The sequence below is a fragment of the Akebia trifoliata genome, chromosome 10 (genome assembly GCF_017979445.1).
Source record: "Akebia trifoliata isolate Shusen 1 chromosome 10, ASM1797944v1, whole genome shotgun sequence".
NCBI classification, from domain to species: domain Eukaryota; kingdom Viridiplantae; phylum Streptophyta; class Magnoliopsida; order Ranunculales; family Lardizabalaceae; genus Akebia; species Akebia trifoliata.
Genome location: NC_141384.1, coordinates 25,168,967 through 25,187,768, shown reverse-complemented (window position 1 = coordinate 25,187,768; position 18,802 = coordinate 25,168,967). Strand labels below are relative to the sequence as shown.

Genomic DNA, 18,802 nt, shown 5'->3' with positions numbered 1-18,802 from the left:
AGGGTTAATTAGGTGTGGAAGTCTGCCTAATTAGTCGACTTAGACTTCAGAGTTTTTATAAAAATAAAATGAAGATAAGTCGTTTTTTGCTCAGTTAGATTTAATATTGGAAAAATGATTTTAGAGACCTATTTTTTAATCTATATACCTAAAACTCCTGTCATAACGAATATGGACAGTTTAGTACACTATTTATAGAATATTAGATTAAGAAAATCTTTTGAAACTTTTTTATTATAAAATACCTAAATTACCCTCACAAATACTTGGTTTAGAAACAAACGGTAACTTATTTGAGAGGTGGTGCTTCCATATTTTGTTAAATATTTGTGATAAACGCAACATTTAAAAATTGATGGCATGCTGATTAATGTTCAACACGATATGATAATGACAAGGATGACGACAATAATTTAATGATGGGGATGGCGATGATGGTGGTGATCATAATTATGATCATAGTATTGATGGTGATAATGATCACCCATCATTACTACCAATCATTGATATCAAACAATAGATTGAAGAAGATTGGTTTTGTAAGGAAAAAATAATAGGGTGTTTTTTTTTTCATCAATGACATTTTTTTATTAATCTGTAATAGAAGACAAGGTCAAAGGAACATCCTTTCATTAATTTTAAATCAATGAAGTATTTCAAATATTTAAAAGTAGAGGGGTATTTAATAAAAAGATTATAAAACTTGATTTGAAAGAGTTGTTTTTGAAGATGATTTCTTTAATGTGATTTAGGGGGTATTTCTAGTATTTTATTAAAAACCCCAAAAAAAGTCTTTGGATGATGATTTTTTATAGAATAATGATGAATGCATGGGATTTTGGTATGCGGTTGGGGTACGCAACTGACGTGACAATGGTTTTTTGCCCTTACAACATCAGCCGCATACCCAACTGCATACCAAAACTGTGTGCATTCATCATGACTCTTTTTTATAAAAGAGATTTACCCGGCTAACCTAATTGTTGCATTTTTATTACAAAAACTCCCTTGGAGTTCTAACAACTCTAAGGGAACGTTACCTTATGAAGTTTATTACCCACCAAACCTTACTTTATTAAGTTTGTTACCCAGCAAACCTTGTAGTGGGGATCCAGGCCATAAAATTCAAATCGATGCTATATATTTATTTGTTACTTAACATACCTTAAAGTGGATCCTAAAAGCATCAATTTGTGGCATCCAAAAACATGACCTGATGCCATAGGATTATAAAGGACAAAATTCTAAGAATTTTCAAAACAAAATTAAAAAATAAAACCATTGAATTTTAGTTGTATCATCCAAAAACATGATCTAATGCCTTAAGGTCATAAAGGAAAAAATAAAAATTTAATTTCACCATTGAATTATAGTTTTAACTTTGGGAGTTTGATAGCCATTCATTTTCAATACCTTCAATCAAGCGCAAAAAACAGGTAATGCTAGCATGATTTATAAAATAAGGTTTGCTCAGTGAGCAACTTGATAAACTAAGGGAGTTTTAGTAATAAAATTGCAAGAGATAGGTCTGCCCTGTAGATCTCTCTTTTTATAATGTTTATCCTTTCTTTTCCGTAAAATTTGTGGGTGGACTTTTTGGTGAATATTTTTGGAAAACAATACACCACGGCCATTGTCCCTAATATTTTAGTATCTTGTATTTAGTGACTAAGTTATGTTTTTGATTAACTATGTGCAAATTGCAAGCCTTTGACTTAGCAAGCAAAGGAAAGTAAGCTAACTAGAAAGCATTAAAAACTAATGATTTTCGAACTAGAAAGTCAGTCAATACTCGGCTACGTGGCATGGACAGAGAATCATAGATCTTTTTCCTTGGGATATACACTGCAATTCTTTTATGGGGATTTGCAGTTGTATCCTGAGGAAAGATCTATGGTTCTGTATCCGTTCCTCGTCAGCCAAGTATTGACTGAGTGAAGAATTTCTATTAAGAAAATAACCACTAAAAATTAAACCTCCATCAAGGCAATTTCTTATGTCTTTATTGGTTCTCTTGGCCACATGTAACTCCCCCTCGCTCCCCAACCCCAAGCAGCTCCATCCCACTTAAGAACAAAACAAATAAATGAAACAAAGAGGGGAAGCAATGTTCACACAATTTCTCTTATTGCATTTCGTCCAGTTATCTGTAATGGTGGCATCCCAAACCTTAATGCATCATTGCCCAAAAACATGCGGAGACGTAAATATTCCTTACCCATTTGGTATCGGTGAAGGATGTTATAGGGATATTGGATATATGGTAACATGCAACAAGAGTTATAGCACTCCAAAAGCCTTCCATGGTAATGGTACAACTGAGATTCTAAGTATAACATTCGATGAAGTGCGCATAAATGGTCTATTTGCAATGGAATGTTATGACGGCCAAGGCATACAATATAAGGTAGTACCGGCATGGTTCAATTTGGACCAAAGCCCATTCAGATTCAATACCACCAGAAACAAGTTCACGGCCATGGGCTGTGACACCATTGCGATCATTGGTGACTATTGGGACCAAGATTTCCAGAGCGGGTGTGTGTCGGTATGCAACAACTCGAAGGTGATCAATGATGGGTTTTATTCGGGTGTCGGGTGTTGCCAGACTCCAATTCCCAGTGGACTTAGGAAGTACAGCATACATCTCGGGAGCTTTTACAATCATGCCAACTGCTGGCAGTATAACCCGTGCAGCTATGCCTTCTTGGCTGATGAAGAATGGTTCACTTTCAAAAAAATGGATCTCTCTGCTAACGGAACAATCAATAGACATAATAATCCTGTGGTGCTGGACTGGGCTATTGGAAACGAGACGTGCCAAGAAGCTGTAAAGGAAATTTTTGAACCTTACGCTTGTGGCCAGGATAGCTTATGTGTTGATAATTCCACCAATGGCCCTGGATATTGGTGTCTCTCAGTCTCTGTAGGGATGGTTATGACGGGAACCCATATCTCCCAGAAGGATGTCAAGGTGACTTTTCACTATTTTTCTTTAAATAAATCTCAGGCCACTACAGTAAAATAGGGCTATAGCGACGGTCGTGACCGTCTCTATAGGTACAAAATACCGTCGCAAAAGCATCTAACGACAGCCAGAGAGGCCGTCGGTTGTTGTCGCTAAATAGGCCATCGCTGAATGTATATGAGTTATAGCGACAGCCGCGCTGGCCGTCGCTATAGAGTATTATTTTTTTTAAAATAATTTGTTATTTAGCTACGGTTTTGGCCGTCCCTATAAAAGCTTTTGAAAAAAAAAAAAATTTGTAATTTTACACCACCCCCCTCATGTATTGTTGAATATTGAAAATACCCCTATGTTTTGAAATTAATGACCTTGACCCCTATTACCAGTATGAAAAGACCCAAATGCCCCTCCTATCTTCAACTTTAAAAAAATCTATTTGCCAATCCAAATTCTAATCTACAATTTGAAACTCCTGCAATAAGCAATCCAGATGCATACAAGACAACCTCCACTTGCCTGATTCCATTGTGGATTAATTCGGTAGCGTGCCTCCCTCAAATCTACAATACTTCGCCTTACTTGTCGTGATAACAACACTATTTAGTGGCAATGTTTCCCAAATACATATATACTTGTCTGATTCCATTGTGGATTAATTCCAACACTCGGTAACTGCAACTACGAAAAATCAAAAAAATAAAAGATCATAAGTAGAATTTTAAAAAATCAAAACTTTAAAAGCACAATTGAAGATGAATCTATTGTGCATGAATCGGATCAAGAATTATCCCTACAGATCTGAACAAATCCAATTTCTGAGGTAGCTTTATTGCAACAAAATCGTTGCAAATATCTTATAGATGAAAAATGATAATCTAGGACTAGTTTAGAAACAAATTGTAGTCTAGAATCATACAAATGAAGATGAAATTGAACTATAAAAACCAATCCAAAGACATGATTTTTAGCACTAATTCAACTAAATATAAAGAACATACATGAAATCCATAACTTTTAGAAAGAACAGATGAAATAGAACTCACCATCCACTACGTCATAATGTGCGAAAAATGACTGTCCATGAATACCTACGTCGTCCATGAATCCCTCACTATCATTCCTACTCTCTCTATCCATGAATACCACGTCATCCATGAATCTACACATATGCACATACATGTGTGTGTGACAATTTAAAAAAAATTCATGTATTTATTTTATTTTTTTTAAGTACCATTCCCTTAAGTAGCCAGCATTAGTGAAGTAAATAGGAGCATCAATGTGAAGTATGAGAACTCCAGGAACGGTATCGGCCACTGAATACTGATCTACACTTCTGTAGATCATGGAGTTAGGGATGTTGCCCATGACACAGGTTCTTGGCCTTGCAGTAGCAAGTGTATTTAGAGCGGCTTTCCTAATTTCACCATCTCGTTCCAATGTCAAACCAGCAACAAGTTGCAAGGACTTCAAATAATTATAGTACCCGTCGACATTTAGAAGACCAATCTGTACCACATACACATAAAGTTAGAACACCAAGTCAGGTTCATGAAGTCATAAAATTCCCTTAAAACAGAGGTATCAATCAAGATAATAAAAAGGCATGGTAAAACTTTCATTTTGATAGGTGGTTGGTTAAGTGTAAGATGAGGTTTTGATCCCAGGTCTGGAATTGCTGCACACAGTTTCATATCAATATGACCCATACCTGTAGCTGGAAAGCTAGCTCTACCCCTTTCTCCTGCGAGGACTCCCCTTGTTGAATGCAATTCCTATTTTACATATATTCAATAGTACCGGTTCAATACGAATCAAAACTAAAACAATATGAGCTACTAATTCAAACCTAGTTACAAGAAGGGCAAATAAGAATGTGAACAGTGGCACACCTTTTGAGTATCATCCATAACTGCCTTGAGGAAAGCCACATCATGTTCAAGTCGTACATTGTCAGAGTGAACGATATTTGATAGGCTGTTGGCCTCTCCTTGTGGAAGCTCTACGCTTGCCATCTTCTCTTTCAGCAACTCCATTTCCTTCACTGGTCATACTTCCAGCAATATCAGTATGAATTCATCTAGTGATTTCGTTCTCTGCTCCATTGCTTGAAAATATCAAATTTGGTATTACTAGCAGAGACGATATAACCCATGTCATTATACATTGGTATATCCCGAGGTAATTCAACAATGGTTTCACACATGCTCAATATATATATTTTTTGTTAAATTTTCTAAACAATCACTGATTCAGCTTATGACAGCAGAAATACTCAGCCCGCACATAGTTTTAGAATCAGGGTCAAGTAAGGTGTGTCTTGTTCCTATAGAATAGGAACAGTGTCTATGTGGCACATCTTGGTTGGAGTTTAAAGCACATCGGCTCCTAACCAAACCATTTTCTACTTTGCACGTAGCCCTATGTGTTTTATCTCCAACCAAGAGGTGCCAAGTAAACACTGTATGTGGCTAATAGCCTACTATAGGAACGGGACACCGCTCTGGAGCACAAAAGCAGCTTTGTGACACAAAGTAATTGATTTATAACTTATCAAAAGAAAATAAAAGACGGAGAGTTAACATTCATTTTAGAGGTGAAAAACTCAACCCTGATTATTTCTAAAGCAGATTTGCCGCATAATGTAAAACAACTTGATAAAAGGTTTACTTGGTAAATAAACTTGGACGTATGCATTTGCAGCTGGTACTATATGCAAATTCTTTGGCCCAGTAAAAGCTGAAGAGGAACATAAAAAATAAAAATAAAAAGTCAACTAGTCGCTGGATGTGCTTTTCTTTGGAGTGCTTCCTTCTCTTAACAATAAATGAGCTTTAAGAAAAATAACAAGACAGAAATTCCACAAAAAAATAAGAATTACTTCGAAAACCATGCCAACTACTTCGAAGTTCACACTAGAATGGTTTAATGAGCCCAATGTTTTATATAGTAGCATTTGGTAGGGCACGCTGTGCTTGAAATCTAAATCTGCTATGTGAGTGCTCCACAACTTTTTGGTAACAAGTAGTTAAGGCAAAAGCAACACCAGGTGATCCTACATGAGTATGTTCTTCAGGAAACCCCATATGAATAATATGTTTTAAGGAATTTGTGTCCTAAGGATAAAGATAGAACTCATAACAACAAAAGCAAAACTATAAACAATGAAAGAAAAAGGGAAATATACTAGCTCACAAGGCGACAAAAACATGAAGTAATAAATTGGACTTGTGCTCTCATTTACCCATTAAAAAAGGTGATGGAACCAAATTAAGTGCATCAAAGCAAATGAATTACAAATGGAGATGTCCTCTTTTACTATCGTGTGTATAAATATTTGATAGCATGATCCTACATTGTTGATTTTTCAATCTAAAAGAAGTTGTTTGGGATTTCACAGTAATTTTGTCATTTTTTGCAAAATGAAGGGCTGGAATCAAATTTAGGCAATCCTATGGCTACGTTAAGTAGGTGCAAAGCCCCACCCCTTGTAATCAACAATATTAATACAGCTTCCCCCCTTCACAATTTCTTCATCTTCTTCTATTCTTGACACATTAAGGTTCTCGTTCTCTCTGATTATGACAGTTTACTCCTTCAATGCAAAATAGTGTAGCTAAAATATGTGGTAAAAGCTAATCGTACTGTTAACTGCAACTATCAAAATCAAAAGACATTATGCAAAACATTCATCCACAAATGTGAAATGGTGAACCTACCTTTGAAGGTACAAAACCAAACTAAGATGAACTTGTCCAACGATAAATTAATGAGGGAAGAGAGAATGAAAAGCCGTATTAGGAGAATTTTGGAGTGAATGGTTAACAAAGGATTGAAGTTGTAAATGGATAAACACATCTACAATAACTTTAAACTAAAAATCAATAGTACAATTGCTAGAAAACCAAAACAAGATTTGTTGTTTGCCACTGATTTTGGACAACACAAGAATTGACTTGCCATGTTTTAACCCCATTAAACATCATTATAACCCCAATCAAATCCTTTACCATCAATCTTAGTTAGTTCCAGCCCCTTTAGAGTCCTTTAAAAATACATCATTGTTTTAAACCCAATACACCTTGTTTTGGCCCCAATCAAATCCTTTTGCATCAATCATAACCTTTTCAAACTGGCAACTTATTCCCTAAATATTGTCTTCTTAGTTGTTACAGATACTATTCAACCTTTCAAACACTAGCAGCTACCCTTTCCTCATTTTAACCAGTGACCTTTGATCTATTCAAACCACGCCAAAACCCAAAACCTGATTTCAAATGCCCTGGGAAACCCTTTATAATTCATTTAAAGAAACCTTAGAACCAAAATCAACCCCTCCTAGATTCTAGAAGACCCATTGATTGCTCTATATCTTTCCTTCTAATTTTTCTGAGATTTCTTAATCATTCAAAGGTATACTAATATTGTTGCTTTCATTGCCCATTTAATTAATATGGTTGAATAGGATTCATGTTGCCGACCCGATTTTTGGGACAAGGTGCAGATGATAGCAAAGATAAGAGAGAGCATGAGTTCAAGAATTATAAAATGGGAAAAAAAACAGGGTGTATCAGAATTAGTCATAACATACAAAGCATTAAAAGCTTGCAATTGTACACAAGGACCCATTAAGATGGAAATGAGCGAACCTGAGTTTCTTGAGGCAAACCATTCCGCACTCATGAACGACAAAGTGCATAAATAGAGGCACCATCCAATAATCTAACCTATATAAAGAACAAAGGATCATGAAAAGGCACACCAATGAAACATAAAGCCATAACAAGTTTCACACATTTAAGGAAGATAACATATATTAAAAAGTGACTTCTAATTGTACTCATTTTTTAATAAAGGACAACCAAAGCAGAAAATCAGGATAAGAACCCAACAGATACTAGGTTTTCCACAGGATCAAAATGAAATAGCCGAAATTCAAAATTTTGGACATATTTCAATAAAATCTGGTATAGTAAATAGAATTTAAAAAAACGTTCTCCTCTGTTCTATTTTTCTAAGGCCAACTAATAGCTTCGCTGAGAAAAAAAATAAGTACTTCAAACAAGGATGAGAAACCAACATATAGAGGATCAACTCTTTATCTATGGGTAGAAGCTAGAAAACTACTACTACAAAGATTTTGGTTCTGTTGGTTCCCTAAAACTCAAAAAAAAATCCTGAAATTTTCGTTAAAATTTAAAACCTTGGCAAGATAGTATGCCAACATATCCATCCCGTTTATTCCACATGTTCAAAGATATATCTTTTGAAAACCTTAGATCATTTAAGCATACCATTTTTTATTGAGACATTTACCGGGCAAACCTATTTGTTGCAATTTTATTACAAAATCTCCCTTGCTTTATCTCGTTCATTACTTGAACAAACCTTACTTTATGAATCATGCTACCATGACTTAGTAAGATTTCAAACCTTACTAATGGTCGCTGAGTTACACATGGATACTCAACCAGCTGTTCCTCCCATTGCATATGTAATTACCATATATCTAACACTAATCATAAAAGGGAATTATAAAACATATGCTCAAATCAAAACTCACAATAGCTGTGGCAGTAATGGACTCATCATCCATTTATTCTCCTCTAGTAGATGCTCAAGCACGATGAAAGCATACATTCTTGTGAACATGCTAGATAGTATGAAATATAGATAGATTAATAGATACAATGGTCCAACATTGTTCCGTCAATATGGGATAATCAAGTTTTGCAGCTAATCTAATGAGAAGTTGTTTGATGCCTATGAAAACAAAATCCATATCTAAACATAGCAACCTGAATAAACATTTAACAAAGATCAAAACAGGGACAAAAGAATGAATTGAGATTCCTCTGTCTTAAGTTTGAACCCATACGATAATCTTTAATCAATGCCAACTTAGCAAAACAATAGTAAATTTGAGCAAGCATTTAAAAGAGGACAAGTACAGATCCCAATACAGCATTCTATAATCAAGCTTGATTACTAAAAAATCTTAGAAAAAGTATTAACAACCTAGAAAATGAAATCTAGGGTTTAGGATTCGATTGCTACACTATAATCAAAAGTATCAATTTCTTTGATTAAAATCTTCGTAATAAAAATGAAAAATTAGGGTTCTGGTTCGAAACTAAACCAAAAATTGAATTAAATTTATAAAAATTGGGATTTTGGTTTGAAATCGAACCAAAATTTGAATCAACACTATAGAAATTAGGATTATATATATATATATATATATATATATATATATATATATATATATATATATATATATATAGAGAGAGAGAGAGAGAGACCGATAGCTCAACCTCACAAATCAAAAGAAATAACCAAAAAAAAAAAAATCACTACGTGAGACAGAGAGTTCAAACCCTATAACAGAAAAATCTAGGGTTTCTGTTTCAAAGGAGATCGGATCGATAGAAAGAGAGAGATCGACAGAGAAATACCTTAATTTGAAGATCCGTTTCAAAGGAGATCTTAAGTTCGACTTTGAGATGAGAGAGAGACGGAGAGACTTCGTTTTCGAGCTTGAGATGAGAGACAGAGATCAGCGTATGTAATCGAGCTTGAGACGAGAGACAGAGAAATCAGCGTTTGTAATCGAGCTTGAGATGAGAGAGATCAGACTCTTCTATTTTCGAGCTTGAGAAGAGAGACAGAGAATCAGCGTTTGTAATCGAGCTTGAGATGAGAGAGATTAGACTCTTGTATTTTCGAGTTTGAGACGAGAGAGAGAGAGAGAAAACGTGGGTCGATGGTCTAAATGACTCTATATGGACGGTCAAAATCTGACCGTCGGTAAAAGTCGTTGTTATGAGTCGAGTTTCCTGTAGTGGGCAAAGATAGCTTTATTGTTTAAACAAGATTAAAACAACATATATATGGTGCTATATATATATATGTGTTTTTTCATCAAAGATTAGTAATTGAGATTAAAGTGACATGACCCTATCATTAAAGTAAATAGGGATTACATGTGGATTTAACAAAGATCGCACAGCTGTTTAATTTCAATTTGTTTAATGTGAGCTATCTTCTTCTCCTGGTCATGATGGGCTTGATTGATCCAGATATCAATGAGTGTGAGAAGCACCCAAATCCCTGCCATGCAAATGCGGATTGTGAAAATAATGATGGCAGTTATAAGTGTTCTTGTCAAAAAGGCTACCATGGGGACGCTACAGCAATCGGAAGCGGCTGCACCCGTGATACAAAACCAGTTCCAGTGATCCAACTTGTTGCAGGTAAATGCCCCTTTTAACATAATTTTAAATACAAGTTAATGGAATGCACAATTTTGTTCTAGTAATTATCCCTTGTGGACTTCTATTTCAAGAACTTATCTTGAGTCAACCAGGATTTCGTATATTTTTATTAAAATAATTGAATGATTAAACATCTTCTAATCAACCTTATTCTGTAAAAAAATATATAATTATTTTTATATAAATATAGATTAATAATTCTAAACCGAGTTAATAAATAGTTTATCTCATATGAGACGAGTTGACTCGTTCGAGACAATTCAGTCTCGTTCATGAACAAGACAAGATATCAAAGCGAGATTTAAAACCATTCTTGTGTTTGAATGGTATTTGTAACTAAACTCTTTTAACTTGTTTACAATGCAGGTACTGGTCTAGGCTTTTTGTTTCTAGTTGTTTGTTGTTCCTTATTATACCGGGTATTCAAGCAAAGAAAACTCATCAAACTCAGAGAGAAATTTTTCCAACAAAATGGAGGTATGTTGTTGCAACAACAAATCTCTTTGCGAAAAGGTGTTTCTGAGATTGCCAAGATTTTTACTGTGGACGACCTAAAAAGAGCGACTAACAATTATGATGAGCGTCGGATTGTAGGCCTAGGAGGCTACGGTACGGTGTACAAAGGAATTTTACCTGATAATAGAGTAGTAGCCATTAAGAAGTCCAAAATAATGGATCAAAGCCAAATGATACAGTTTATAAATGAAGTCGACATTCTTTCTCAAATCAGTCATCGAAATGTGGTGAAACTTTTGGGTTGTTGTTTAGAAACAGAAGTTCCTTTGTTGGTTTACGAGTTCATTTCTAATGGTACTCTCTTCCAACACATTCACAACAAGAGCAATGGATGCAGTCCCCTTTCTTAGGAAAATCGCTTAAGGATTGCAGCAGAAACTGCAGGAGCATTAGCTTATTTGCATTCTGCACGTTCAATACCAGTCCTACACAGAATGTCAAATCCGCTAACATACTATTGGATGAGAATTACATAACAAAAGTATCTGATTTTGGAACTTCGAGGTTGGTACCTCTTGATCAAACTCAAATGTCTACGCTCGTTCAAGGAACCTTAGGCTACTTGGATCCTGAATGTTTTCACACAGGTCAGTTAACGGAGAAGAGCGATGTTTATAGCTTTGGTGTTGTTCTTGTGGAGCTCTTAACGGGGGAGAAGTCCATTTCATCAGAGAGATCCGAGGAACATAGAAGTCTTGCTATGTTTTTTGTTTCTTCGATCAAAGAGGACCGTCTATTTCAAATTCTTGAAAAACGAGTTGAAAATGAGGGTGACAAAGAGCAACTGTTGGCAATTGCTGAGCTGGCAAGGCGATGCATAAAGGTGAAAGGGGAAGACAGACCCACGATGAAGGAGGTGTCAGCGGAGCTAGACAGATTGAGAAAGTACCAAGAGCATCCATGTTTACAACGGAACCAGGAGGAGACGATTTATTTGGTAGGTGAACCATCAAATTCTTACAATGCTGATGCAACTGGTCAAGAAAGTTTGTTAAAAGAATACATACTAGAATTAGAGATGGAGGCTCGATAATCATTCAACAAGACATCTTAGTTAAAATTTTCCCTTGGTACATTTTTATACTTTTGTTTTGTATGCTAAGACTTAAGAATGTTTTCTATACAAAATATGTACTTACTAACAATCTATCAATATCTTTTAATAAAAAAAGCAATCCAAAAATGAGAGATGAAAACCATAGATCAAGAAAAAAAGATCATGGACGAAAGAATAAAAAAAATTGGAACATAAACCAAGAACAAAGAAAAGTTCAAGAACTTACAAAGCTATAGATTCAAAATTGCAATAGCACAATCAAAACCACCAAGCAAATGATGGGTCCTCTTCCTTGTTCCATCGATTAATTCAGGACTCGATTCAAAATGATTTAATAAGCGCCACAATTTGATAAGCACAAATCCAAAGTAAGAGAGGTCACAATTTTAAAGAAAGATCCTAACGCGATTGTTAAATGTTCTATGATAACAAACTTTGAGAAAATCTTGGAAGATGGGAATTGAAATTCCATCTCTAATGATCATCTTCATCAGTCAAGTACAAAGAAAAATCAAGAAAAAGAAAAGTATTTTTAGCTGAAAAATGTTGGGAAAAAAAGCCCCAAAATGTATAATTGGACACATATAACTACGGTGACTGACTCAATATATATTTTATTGGAATTTTTATTTTTGGAAAGACATGTTTTCAATCGATAAGACCCCGTTTGTGAACCAAATTTCATCATTTTCTAAAATACATCAACGGTTGGATGTTAGTTTGCTCATAAGTAATCCAATTGTAATTAAACCTGTTTTTTTTTACTATTAATTCAAAATTGTTAAAGACGGAAGAGGATTTGCGTTGGGATCCAGAAATGTCTCGTTCCTTTTTGTTACTTTTTTTTTTTTGCTAAGCAAAATGTCCCGTTCCTATGGCATAGGAACAATGTCTATGTGGCATGTTTTGGGAGTGATTTTTTTTTGCTCTCATGTGACATGTGGTGTGATTAAAATCAACAATAAAGAGAAAGCTTCTCTCTCTTGCCCACATTTCCTCTGCCCAGATTTATTTTTTGAGGTTTAAAATCTTAAAAAGATTCATTGGGACCACATTGATTATCATCACATTGACAATCCAATAGCACAGCCTTCTAGATGTCATGAAAATATTCATATACAAAAAAGAAATTGGTTTACAAGTTAGATCCCAGGTGTTGAAAATGGATGGCTACCGAGTACCTAAATTTAAAAATAAAATTCAATGGTGAAAAATAATTATTTTTTTAATTTTTTGATTTTTAAAGTTCATAAAATTTTGTCCTCTATAACCCCATTGCATCGGATCATGTTTTGAATGTCACAAGGTGATCAGATCAAAAAAATTTCTTCTTTTACAATGGGTAGGAGAGAAATTTTCTCTTTCTATCGTTGATGTCATTTGCGCCACATGTCAAACGGGTGTTGGGATGTGACCAAAAAATCACTCGTTCTGTGTTAATTTTTAGCTCAAAATGCTTTGATCAAATTTGCTCAGTGCCCAACAGTCATTTGACATGTCGAGCGAATGAAATCAATAATGAGAGAGTTTCTCTCTTATGCCCATAGTGAAAAAAAGAAAACTTTCTAATCTGATCACCTTTTGACATTCAAAAACATGATCTGATGCAATGGAGTTCTAGAGGACAAAATTATATTACTTTAAAAAAAATAAAATTAAAATAGTTATTTTTAAGCGTTCAATGTTATTTTTAAATTTTGGTGCTCGATAGCCATCCATTTTCGACACCTTGGATCAAGCTTGAAAAAAAAATTAATAATATTTTTTTTTTGAATATGAATAATCTAGAAGGCTGTCTTGTTGGATTCTCAATGTGATAGTCAATGTGGGCCAACAACCCTTTTTAAGACTTGAAATCTTAAAAAATAAATCTATGGGTAGAGGACGTGCGAACAAGAAAAAGAAACTTCCTCTCTTCTACCCATACTGAAAAAGAAAGAAAACTTTCTGACCTGATCACCTTGTGCACTACAACAAAAATGGAAATTAGGAATTGATTATAACCATTTTTAAGCTAGTTTGAAACGGTTAATAGACCGTCTCTGATTAAGGCGTCGTTAATGAAATTAAACGGCTGGAAGCCGTTTTAGATCTCAAGATTTGAAACAGCTAAAAATCGTTCCAAATCTGCATTTATAAAACAAAACATACTAACACAAAAAAACTACATTAGACATCGATTTAAAATTCAATGTCTATAAGACTGATGTCTTAAGTTTGAAACTTTAGGCATCGGATACAAACCGATATCTAACGTAGTCATAAACCTATATTTAAACTTAAAAAAAAAAAAAAAAAAATTTTTAATTTTTTTTTCTACACACCTGTTACCTGAGATTAAAATAGACCCAAATAGAGAACATCGAGGTTCTCTATCACATTCATTTATACACAAAAAGAGTTACAATGAGTTATAATTTACAAAATTACCAAATACTTCACCATCAAAATTACCAAATGTCACATAATACTACAAATAAACATGTCACTCATAGAACTTAGTCTCTTGACGCAAATTATAAATCAAAACCAACGCCTTGTCAACCCACCTAATTTTGCATTTCGGGCTTACAACATCTAGAGCAGCTTAGAGGAAAGCAAGAATTTGAGAGTCGTGAGCAGCTTAAGCTTCTTGAGCTAGTCACAAGATGCCCTTAGTACAAGCTCATAACCTTCCAACGACACTTGGGTGAGTTGCACCAACTTCGCGTCTTGGAGACACTTCAAGTTCACCATTACAAGTTACATGGTGATAACTAATATGAGGTTATAAGATTGATGTAGTGGCAAAAATTGTGATACTAGTCAAACCAAAATCAACTTGAATTTTTAACTACTACATTTAGAGAAGGAGAGACGCAAAAAGAAAGACTTACTTGATTCGAAACATAGAGGAAAATGCTCCACCACTAGATGGTTGTTGATAATTATGCTGACATTAAAACATTAGAGAGCTTTCAAGATTTTTCGGAGATCCAAAATTTATGAGGGGTATTTTTGTCATTTTGATGATTTTTGTAGATTTTTACGAATTTTAGCGTGAGATTTCTTTCAGTCCCAACGTGATTATTTCTACATTTCAAGGTTGTATTTTCCTAGTATAGTGTGTTCTCTAAGTTATTGAAGTGTGTTGCGAACCTAAGCATGTGTTTGCTGAATCGGATGTAAGATGTAGTTATCCTAAGCGTGCGTAAATTTCTATGTCAAGTCAAAACGAGTAGGAGGGATGAAAGGAATAAAAACAGAAGGAATCAAGGATAGTACTCACAAGCCTTCGAGTTCTTTGCGCTCATCATTAAGAATTCACGGCAATTGGACGACGAATTATCAAATTAGGCAGATGCAAAAATATGGTGTCTACAGATGCCCTTCTTTGGTAGAGGGTGGAAGCAAACTAGATGACCAATCTATTGTGGTAGATAGTGCAACATCTGAATGCCAAAGTTAGTGATAACTCATTTTGCAGTCTAATTTAGTAATTTGTCGAAACATCCAAATCTTTGAGGGTAAGCTCTCCTTGCACTAAAAATGTCAAATCCTTGAATTTCGAAAAATTCTCCTTGACTGATGCAAATGAAATGTGAGTGCATGTGTGCCCAATAGTATAGTAATGAGCTTGAAAAAACGCATCTCCATTCTACGCATTCATTATGGAAGGGTAACAAACTTCACAATGAAAAATTGCATAAGGTCAACATAAGATCTGAGCAAAACCTGAGAAAATTATAAATTAAAAATTGAGTAAAACTGAGTAAAATCTGAGTATAAATTGAGCATAATCTGAGAAAAATCTCAATAGGGTCTGAGCATAATGAGAAAAAGTTGACTGTCTTACTTTACGTATCTTGGGTGAAAGAGTAATAAACTAAATTTATTTTTTGGGGAAGTCCTATTCTACCTACTCGGTGTGAAAGGGTAATAAACTATTTTTCTAAGAATCCTACTCTACCTAATCGAGGTGAAAGATTAATGAATTATTTCTCTGAGAGTCCTACTCTACCTACTCGAGGTGAAGAGTAATAAACTATTTTTTTGGGAGTCATACTTTACTTACTCAGGGTGAAAGAGTAATGGACTGTTTTTCTAGGAATCCTACTCTACCTACTCAGGGTGAAAGAATAATGAACTATTTTTCAGGGAGTTTTACTCTACCTACTCGGGGTAGAAGAGTAATGAACTATTTTCTGGGAGTCCTACTCTACCTACTCGTGGTGAAAAAGTAATGAACTATTTTTTTAGGAGTCCTACTCTACTACTCGGGGTGGAAGAGTAATAAACTATTTTTTGAGAGTCCTACTCTACCTACTCGGGGTGGAAGAGTAATGAACTATTTTTTTTTAGAGTTCTACTTTACCTACTCGGGGTGAAAGAGTAATGAACTATTTTTTGTGGGTTCTACTCTACTTACTCGGGGTAAAAGAGTAATGAATTATTTTTTCTAGGAGTTCTACTCTATCTACTTGGGGTGAAAGAGTAATGAACTATTTTTTGGGGCAACCGAGTAACAAATTGTCGAATTAGGTAGATGTAAAAATGGGGTGTCTATAGATGCCCCTCTTTTATAGAGGGTGGGAGCAAATTAGATAGTCAATCTATTGTTTCTCATGTTGGAGAACCAAAATTTTTAAGAGGTAGTTTATCATCATTAGAGGCGAGCTGGTAGTGTTGACATGTCATTGAGTTGGTAGACGTTTTGAAATAGTACAGTAAAAGGAGGTCTTAGATGTTGATTTAAAATTTTTCTGATATGTAATCTTCCTTTGAGGTCACAATTTGATCTTTTTTGTACATCATTTTTTTGAGAGGAGGAACAGATCCAGATGTTCTAGTTGTAATGAATTCATTTTGAACTATAAACCACTTATTATTTTAGAAATGAATCTTGATTTTAGTTGTAACTATTTGGATCAAAATCAACATCATGAAAAAAAAGTATTTTATCGTCCAATGCAATTTTCCATTTTTCTCACGTGAAAAATATTAAAAAGGACAAACAACGGCTATCATTAAAAAAAATAGTAAAAAATACGAATAATAACCATTGTTTATAAGCTATATGTTCAATTTGAAATTGACACAAAAAATGACGGTCTTCACCCCATCGTTTATAAGCTGTATAATTGACACAATAAACGATGGTCTTAACCCATCGTTTATTGCTACAAAGAAAAACCGTCGTTTTTAACGACATTTTATTGACAGATGATATTCGTCATCATGGAAAAACGACTTCGTTTTTTACAACTGTCCTTGCGACGGTGAGGACCGTCGTTTTTGTTGAAATATGACGTAGTGTATGAACTCATACATAGAAGCACTCACATATCAGTGGTAGATGTATAACTTAATAGTCTATTCATTTAACCAGGTATCTTATATATTAAGACAAACATAATTATATACCTACTTAGAGCGCAACTAGGACACATCATCTATCGTAATAAGAATGGCATGAAGAAATGAACCATTAAGATAATCTACTGGTTTTTACTCTCAAACTGTAAGATACCTGCTTAGAGTGCAACTAGAACGAGTCATCAATCGTAATAAAAGTTGCATGAAGAAATGAACTATTCAAATTAGAACGAACAAAAGGGCACGCAGCCTGAAAATTCCCAAATCACTACAATTCAAGAACAAAAGACTAAGAGTTCAATTTCGAACTTCAAGTCATCATAAGTTTTTCAAAGAATTAGTAATTGTAGAGTACTTTCTTGTGAATCAACTTGAATTTTTAACTACTGCATTTAGAGAGGGAGAGACGTAGGGAGAAAGATTTACTTGATTCAAAACATAGAGGAAAATGCTCCACTACTAGATGGTGGTTGATAATTATGCTGACATTAAAACATTAGAGAGCTTCTATTGGCACCCCAACTTTTTCCTTTTACACCTCCAATTTCTTAAATTATGTATCACATGCCAATTAAAGATTAAAACACACCATTCAAACATTACAAAGGTTTGGCTCAAATTATTCTCTCAACATTACAAAACATTATCACTCTTAGTTCATAGTAGTTTACAGTTATGATTAGGCTTACATAAAATCTTAAACCCAAAAAATAGAAATCTAGCAAAATCCGAGGGAGATCTAATATTGGCTCCCCACTTTTTACTTATTCTCAAACATTTACATATATTTTGTAATTCTTGATTGGGGTGTAAGAAGTAAAAGTTGGGAAGCCAATAGTAGATATCAAACATTAGGGTGTCAGGGCATGTTTTGTTTTATTGCAGGAAAAATATTTTGCTTGCATATCGTTTGTTTGACGAATAAACCCTTTACCAACATTTTGAGTACACATGAAAACTCATGTAGAAAGATCATATTCTTGTATGAAATAATATCTCACGAATTTAAAAAAAAATAAAATAATTGGCCATGCACATCGGATTCAGCATAGCATCATCAGCTGCAATGGTTGATAGAAATGTTCCTTTTCTCAACATCTTTTATCATTTTTATCCAAAAGCCCACACTAGAAGAAAATATCTATTTTGGAACAAGAGGGCGAAATGGACTTTGACCGTTTGTAATAAAAAACAGGTTAAAACCGTTTTTTATATTAGAAACCGTTTTTATATCTTAATCCACTCGGTTTAACTCAAACCCAGCTGAAGAGGTCATTCTCTCCTTAAAAGAATGAAAGACGGAAGGAGTTTGAGAGAAAGGGAAAGTCGCTCAAAATCTACGAAAATCCAGTTGTTTCTCGACGAACTTAGAATTGACGAAGATTTATCAATTTCAGAGCGAAAATCATTTTGTTCCTCAGTGTCGATCGATTCTTTGACTAAGATCTGCGAAACCTAAGGCTAGGATTGTCGAAAACCCTTTGTCTCCCATGTAAGATATTGGTTTCTTTCAGTCTCCTCTTCGATCTATCATTTTTTTTTTATAATGATTTTGGAACCCTATTATGCAATTCTTAGCTAGATCTGATTTGATTTGCTAATTTTTGGCTGAGATCGTTGCGTTTGGAGTCA

The 18,802-nt window shown here is 34.5% G+C and overlaps 1 protein-coding gene, 1 long non-coding RNA gene and 1 pseudogene across 3 annotated transcripts; 1 reads left to right on the top strand and 2 right to left on the bottom strand.

The window, feature by feature from the left end:
- The first annotated feature begins 2,152 nt into the window (after positions 1-2,152).
- LOC147393414 (wall-associated receptor kinase 2-like) lies at positions 2,153-11,791 on the top strand (annotated as a pseudogene).
- LOC147393416 (uncharacterized) lies at positions 3,289-5,084 on the bottom strand. Of its 2 annotated transcripts, XM_086455817.1 has the most exons (3): positions 4,861-5,084; positions 4,012-4,477; positions 3,289-3,640 (listed from the first exon to the last, which is right to left on the bottom strand). In XM_086455817.1, exons 1-2 carry the CDS (start codon positions 5,002-5,004, stop codon positions 4,181-4,183), a joined length of 441 nt encoding a protein of 146 aa, XP_086311943.1. In that variant the 5' UTR covers positions 5,005-5,084; the 3' UTR covers positions 3,289-3,640; positions 4,012-4,180. The 2 variants fall into 2 exon arrangements, 1 of the variants encoding a protein (XP_086311943.1); XR_015182088.1 differs by lacking the exons at positions 3,289-3,640; positions 4,012-4,477 and adding an exon at positions 4,583-4,743.
- LOC147393415 (uncharacterized) lies at positions 7,508-9,778 on the bottom strand. Its single transcript, XR_015182089.1, has 2 exons — positions 9,424-9,778; positions 7,508-7,695 (listed from the first exon to the last, which is right to left on the bottom strand). It is a non-coding gene; the product is annotated as an uncharacterized LOC147393415 (long non-coding RNA).
- Positions 11,792-18,802: the final 7,011 nt, after the last annotated feature.